We start from the raw sequence: 7686 nt of genomic DNA, 5'->3' as shown, positions 1-7686 counted from the left end.
ATAATAGTAATATAATTATAGTAATATAAATATTTTCAATTCTAATTTTTTTCCTGTTTTTCATGATTGTTTTGTTAGTTACTAACTAAATTTCATTTTTGCTATTATACTCGTATGTAAATTGATTTCTGCTAATAATAGAAATCGTATTTACGTACGAAATATTCTCATCTATAAAAAGCTAATAACAATACCTGCCAGACAGCTTCCGATGAGGTGGGCTATTATTTTGCTTGGGATTTACAGTTTCGAAACATTATCGCTGACTCACTTCAGCGGAAAATAAATCATACACACACACACTCACCCTATTTTTTTTTAATTGGCGACTTAAAAACACTTTTAATATAATTATATGTTAATTACATACGTACAAGTACAATAACAACAAAATTATATACAAAATAACTTTCGTGCCGCAATGTAAAGTACATATGAAGTATAAATTCAGTGCTTAATTCAATGTGAACGCATTTACAGATTTCTAAAAGTATTTTATCTGTTCTTATCTATGAGGCACGAGCTAATATCATAAGCATGGTTTCTATTATTTTGTTTTTTTTTTGTTTTTTGTTATGAATTGAATAATGAAGTATGACGTTTTTATTTAACTTTTTCCATTGTAATTTATATGCCAAAATGACACATAATACGCCCCAACGACAGGATGAAAGCGCTAGTATGGGAGTAGCGAGTTGATAAAGTATCTAAACATTGAAGTAGATATTGAATTTAATTTATTTGCTTACTCCCTCGTGCTGTGTACTCCCTATAATTTATGCTTGGCTAATATTTATTAATTAATTTGCTTAGTTCATATGCAAACACAATTAGACAATCATAAATTGAGTTCCATTAACGCCTTGTTCAAACGTAATGGGAAAATCAAACTGATATACTTTAAGTACTTATTTATATTAGAGTAATTCAGTCAATTTGTTTTTGATAGACAAAATGTTTTTTTTATTAGAAAGTAAGTTATTTAGTAGTATAAGAAAAACAATATGTTTTTAATATAATTCTATAATAAAAGAAACAAAAGTGTGATATTGACTAAAATAAGTATAAATATTTTATAAATAAGTGATTAACAAAATATAAGTTTTTGCATTTGTTAAATTTTACAGATAGTATAATTATTAATTAATATGTACTTTAAGTATAAATATTTCTAATTATGAATTACTAAATTTGTATTAAAATATATTAATTTTGTAACTATTTTTTATTATGTGTAATATAAGCAATCATTTCCAGTATGACAAAATAACAAATAAATTGCTGTTCATCAAAAATGAAAGAAACACCACAGAGTTGTTTAATATCAAAAGATATCCGACTGAAAATTAGTGTAAGACAGCTGTAACATTATACAGACGGGATTAAGTTGCACTACAATAAATGGTAACACCATAACTCTTAGTGTATTTAATGTGGTTCTGAGCTTAGACTATATAATATCCATATCGGAACTCAAAAATATCACTACTCTTATGATAGTAACTAAAACCAGGTATATTACTTGACACGAACCATATACGATAACCTTTCTAGAGATATAGTAAAAATATATGTATTTTTTTTCTTGTTACAATCATATGTAATACTCTTATCAAAAATATATTATAATATATGTTAAACTTAAGCTAAGTACGTTTGTAATCATTACCCATATCTAAATATGTTTATAAAATTTTGTGCCGTTTCCTAATATGAATAATATTCCTTATTTTTATTCGAGTCCAACTACGAAATATTGCACAACATATTATACAGAATCATTTTAATGTTCTACACTTAAAAGCAAATCGAATTTTTATTCTATACGTTTATCAAATAATTATCCATGGATTTATTATGATATGATTTACTGTTCGCCAATCGGCACCATATCTGACAGTCTGTGTTACTCTCACTCAGGATAAATTTTATGCCTGAAAATTAAGTCATCAGTTACTTATTCAAGTGCTACATATCCAATCGTCGTTTAAGTTTAAGGTATAACCAACCTGTTCGACATCCGAGAATCGAAGGACGAAATGGGACCCAAGTCGTTTCGTGGTTTACTTCGACTAATCCTCCACTTCAATAGGGCCACTTGTTGGACGGTGCGCTCACCCAACTTCCCATAACATAATATAATAAGAGTCAACTTGTTTTCTCTTTCTTAATCTGCATGAATACAGATTAAATGCAACAGTTTTTCTAACTTACGAAGCAAGTCTAGCACTTATTTTATGGTATTATTTCACATTTTTCTATATTCTTCTCACTCCTATTACTCGTGATTTTAGCTCCGTATAGAATATTGATAAATGCAAATAAATACTATTAGATTTAGTAGGAATAGGACTCTGTAAATTTATATATTCTGTGAAACTTTTTCCATTATGTTGCATGCCTATGTATATAGCCTAGAACTTGGCTTTAAAAGATGTTCAGAACATGTAACTTCTATAGCTTTTTAACCGTCGATTTTCATCTTCATCTTTATTATTCTTTTGACATACTCCAACAAGTAAATTTATATGTACGGGATTCGTGTTGCCTGTTCCATTATTGTTTACATGCTTCATATCTGTATAACGATGAAGTATAAGTTGTGAGTTTAATCTGGGCAGCTAAACCGCCCGTTGTTAATGATCTATTTTAAGAGCAAAACTACTTCAGCATATTATAGTCTACTAAACGCAAATTTGGTTGTTACTACGAAAAACAATTTTGTCGTTATCAATCTACTAACACCATCTGTAATACCAGATCGTAAACAAAAATTAAAAAAGAATTTACTTTGTAATTGTCTCAAAATTATATGAGAACATTATTAATTTGTTCATGTTTTAGACTAATTTTAATTAATTAATAAATAACCATTCCCTTGGTTATTGCAGTCATTAAGTTAAAGTTTACAATATACTCAAGCAATCTTTCCGAAAATATCTTTCCGATAAAATAATAATGCAGCAAAACCGAATTCACCTGATCAATTTTTACTACATTTTTATTTCTGTTTCTCTTTTTATTTTCAAACATTTTGTTTAGTTTTAAATAAACAAATATTGAATTGAAAACATTTTTTATTTAATAATTTCTGATATCTTCCAAACAAAGCATAAATACTCCAAATAAATTTCATCCAACAAAGAATTATTATAAACATATAAGCTACACATTAGAAATTTTTAAAATTCAAATAATTTCATATTGGTTGTAGTACTTTTTACAGTTTGGAAGTATTTCTATGCACATATAGATACATATATATATATATATATATATATATCTATATATATATATATATATATATCATATATATATATATATATATTTCCTATGAATTTACAAGGTACGGCATTTAATAACATGCATTTGATCAGGTAAGTTGATAGAACCAGATATTTTGAAGTGGATGAAAATGTAAGAAAAAGCTTACTTCACTAACATGACTATCAAATTTTTATAGCGCAAAATTGAAAACATGGATCTGGAATATATATGATTTCAACAGGACGATGTCGGAATCCAAAACATTCCCCTCTCCTTTTTTGTTTTGTTATGCGAGAAATTTGGTAGGCGTGTAATTTAAACTTTTGATGTTGTGTATTAGCCACCAATTCGTCTTATCTTCACTTGACTTTTTTTATATGGTTATGAAAATAATAATTTTTATGCGGATATATCACAAACTGTAGATAAAACCGACAATCCATCAAAATTTATCTCAAATTGAGATAAAATTGATACTAAAAGATATCGCATGAAAGATATATAAATAACTTTAATATCTGACGACAAAAAAATTTATTGTATACAAAATTATACAATAAATTTGAGGAAAATCTCAATCACAAGTGATACAAATATTTTTTATGGTCAGCCAAAAACTCAATTAATTAAAATAATATAAAATAAATTTTTGTTGTTGTAGTTCGCTATTGTTCGAAAAACCTCTTTATTTTTTATTATATAAAAATATAGCACAGTGGGCAAATAGTCCAAAGTGGATCTGCTTTGGATCGCCGGTATTGCCTATATAAAAATATACAGTTTTTTATATTTTCATGTAAATGATAAATTAAATTGAAGGGCGTTATATAAGTTTTTTATATAACATTAGATTTGAACGCAAATATTTTAATTTTTAAATATATTTCATTTCATTTACTTGATTGTACTTACAGAAACTCTTTCAGTATAAGTACAAAGTAAATATTTTGATTGAACGTATATTTACTAGTATTTACAAAATAAAATGCAAACTTGAACAGTTCATTTTGTTTTAATAAATTTTTGCGGACGTCGTTTACGTTCAAATCTAATCAGCGTACACCCACCGATAATTTCGAATAAATGAATTCAATTTATTTAGAATGCCTATTATCTGCCAATTATACGCTGATAAAGCATGCAATCGCAAACTTATAAAAGTACGAATTATTTGGAAAATAAAATTGTTAATTTCATTTGCTCTAAACGAATATAGTTTTAGAATTTATTAATATTTTTATTGCAATTTTATTTCATTTTATTTAAAGGCAGTAGTAATATGTTAACAATTCATTAACTATATTTATATTCTATATTCGATTCCTGGTACTTGGAGTCTCAAAAATAATTATTTACGAAGAATTAAATACAAGAATTATTTCCAAGACCACTGATAATAGGTATTTGGCAATGCTCAAAGCAGATGCATGGTCAGCCAAAATACAATTGATTAAAACTAATATAAAATGAATTTCTGTTGTTGTAGTTTACTACTGTTCGAAAAAACCTCTTTATTCTTAATTATGTTAAAACATTTAATATTACAAATAAACAACGATTTTAAAAGAATATGTATAGCATTTACTTGTTATTCTAAAACTTATAAAAGAGCGAATTAACTGTATATTTCTAGAACTCGAAAGTTATCAGGGATTTATATTCCATAGCCATTTTCAGATATCCTACATAACAGCCACATCGATTCTCACACCTTTTAGATGGTAATTCTTAATGAAGTATATAGCATTGAAGAAAAGTAATTTTATACTGACATCAAATACATGTATTTGAATCACACCTGGAACAAAATTTAAAGGGAGACAAAATGGTGTTGACATACAGCACCTTAATTTTTCTTATTCAACACGCTTCCACTGTTCTTATTCATTACTACATCCTATTGTAATCGTTGCTGATGAATACCTCCAAAGATTATATTAAGTTACCAGTGTATACATATAATTTAAGTATGTCAAAATTTTTAAATCGTGTATAATTGAATCACTTAATACGTTTTGATCAGAAGCTAACATACCTGGTCATTAGCACCTCAACTACTATGAAAAATAAAGTACAGATACCAAAGATCTAAGATAATGGGAACTACTTATTCGTATCAACAACATCAAATTTTAACATAGATTGATTTCTTAACAGGACATGCACCTGTTAGCTGCGACAATTTAAAGCCGTAATTCATTCTTGAAGACTGTGAAATGTTCTAAATAGATTGCGTATGTCTATCTAATTGGTTTATATTATTGATGCCCTTATTAATCCATTTTAACTTTTCTCTGAATAAGAATATTCCATATTCTTATGAATACTTTGAGTTATATTTTGCAATAAACTGAATAAAAAATTTCTGTGGTGACTAGATCCTTCATGCAGCGGGCTTATTTTCGAAGCTTTACTTTTGATTGCTCGACAGTTCATCCCAGTACTTATCTTTACACTGGTATTATTAACTTCCAATATTATTATGCTCATGAATATAATATTTCATTGAATTATCCTCGTTGAAAACCAAACAAATTTTGTTTAAGAGTCTTGACTAAAGCGAATGGCACATTCCATTATCTTAAATTAAGAGTGGTTTTCTGATAAATAATTTTTTTTACAGGTAACAACAGCAATAAATGAATTCCTATATACCACGTTATTGCACAATAAAGACAAAATTGCAAGCATAAAATAATACTTGCTTAAAAAGCTGAAATTCATAACTCAATCAACGAAAAATGTAGGAAGGTATGGGTCAAGCACTGCTGTAGATTTATTTCACTTGTTAAAATCTACTTAAAAGGCGGTGAAATAAATATTGATTAAATTATAATTTTTTTTAATAGTTATATCAATAAAGCCAACAAATTTATGTCAAAACCAATTTTCTCACAATTAACAATATTTTTTTTGCAGTAATGTATTTAAAACGAATTTCTTAAGAATTTATAGATTCTATTTATTTATACAATTTGAAATTTGATTGTCTGCAGTTTAATCTCATTTTCTGAAAAATCGTTCCAATAATCTTACTTAATTTATAGAAAACAGCTGCAGTTCTTCAAACCATTAAACCTGCTACTTAAGTTAAATATAGAAAAAATTTATTTCGAACTTTAAGAAGAAGCATACAATAATCGAAAATATTTTATATATTTTGAATAATCTGTGAAATCTTTTAAGATATTTGGTGCATTTCATAGCTCCTTTGACTAAAATATTAAATTTATAAGTAAAAATTTAAGTATTTTCTTCTTTAATTTGTCGTTTCATATCTAATATTCCATATAACATACTTTTTCAACACACAAAATTCCTTACTACTACAACGATTTAGTTTATCAATATTGAACCCTTAACCTTTGAATCTTTTTTCTTTCTTATTTTTATATATTTGTTTTAGACTATATATCGGGAACAAGCTCTATGGTACTCAAACCTCATGTATTTTCACTCTAATATCAAAAAAAAAAAAGTTTAAATAAGCTTTTACATCAAAAGAAAATCGCTTAAATTGGTTCTCTCTAATATCTCTAATAGATCTCTTGGTCATAGTGCAATAGAGATTATTATAATAATAATAAGTCCATTGTGTGTTATATATGGACACTCTCTTCAATTCAACGAAAACCGTATATCATATATCAGAGCTGCCCAGGCCAGATGTCATCGCGAACCAAAACAAATAACTGTACAGATGAAAGGGCCGCACAAACAAATATATACGTGTTTTGACAAAAATAAGAATATAATGTTATAATGTTAAACTAAGATTTATTAATTTATTAATTTAAATTCATTCATTTGGTGTACCAAAAAAGAAAAATAATATAGTCTTACCAGTACATCAAATGAAAATTTGCACAATTGTAGTAAATTAAAATAATGTACTTTAGACATAATGTACTTTAGCGTGCCGTACTTTAGACAGTCCTGCCATATAGGTATGATACACTTATTAACATTCACCAAACATCTGCAGTGATTGAGATCTTACACTGCCCTTTATAATTGGAATTATAACAATTAAATTTTTAATCTAGTTTTGTACTAGAATGAAAAACTAAAAATAATTATAGGGTAAACATAGACACTTAAGTAATTATATTATTTAATTATCAACTTCTCAGTCATATATCTGTGAGATTCTTTAAAAAAAAAATATTTATTTAATTGTAATTCAACTACACTATAATTTAAAGTAAGAGAAAGAAATTCTATATGCAATTTTTCTTAAACTGTTTTTCTTAAACTAAAAGAATTTAAGCACTTAACTTATTAATTATTCTATGAATTTCCTGTGATTTAGCTATTGATTTATAAACTGAATTATAAAACAGCTTTAGCTTATTTCTAATATTGATAAACAATATTGGTTTTTCCAATCTATTTCTTAACAAATTTAAAATCGTATAG

At 26.6% G+C, this 7686-nt stretch overlaps 2 protein-coding genes across 3 annotated transcripts in view; one reads left to right on the top strand and one right to left on the bottom strand.

Moving 5' to 3' along the window:
• Positions 1-7686, top strand: part of LOC119673464 (G-protein coupled receptor Mth2-like) — a 67326-nt gene that overhangs the window by 38983 nt on the left and 20657 nt on the right. The gene's annotated exons all lie outside the window — the stretch shown is intronic.
• Positions 6711-7686, bottom strand: part of LOC119681001 (G-protein coupled receptor Mth2-like) — a 2069-nt gene continuing 1093 nt past the window's right edge. The window contains exon 4 of the mRNA XM_038094059.1: positions 6711-6725. Within this exon, the coding sequence (XP_037949987.1) occupies positions 6711-6725 (15 nt within the window). The remainder of the gene's footprint in view (positions 6726-7686) is intronic.

The sequence above is a fragment of the Teleopsis dalmanni genome, chromosome 1, assembly GCF_002237135.1.
Source record: "Teleopsis dalmanni isolate 2A chromosome 1, ASM223713v2, whole genome shotgun sequence".
In the NCBI taxonomy this organism is placed as follows: domain Eukaryota; kingdom Metazoa; phylum Arthropoda; class Insecta; order Diptera; family Diopsidae; genus Teleopsis; species Teleopsis dalmanni.
This window is presented reverse-complemented; position numbering and strand designations above follow the sequence as displayed.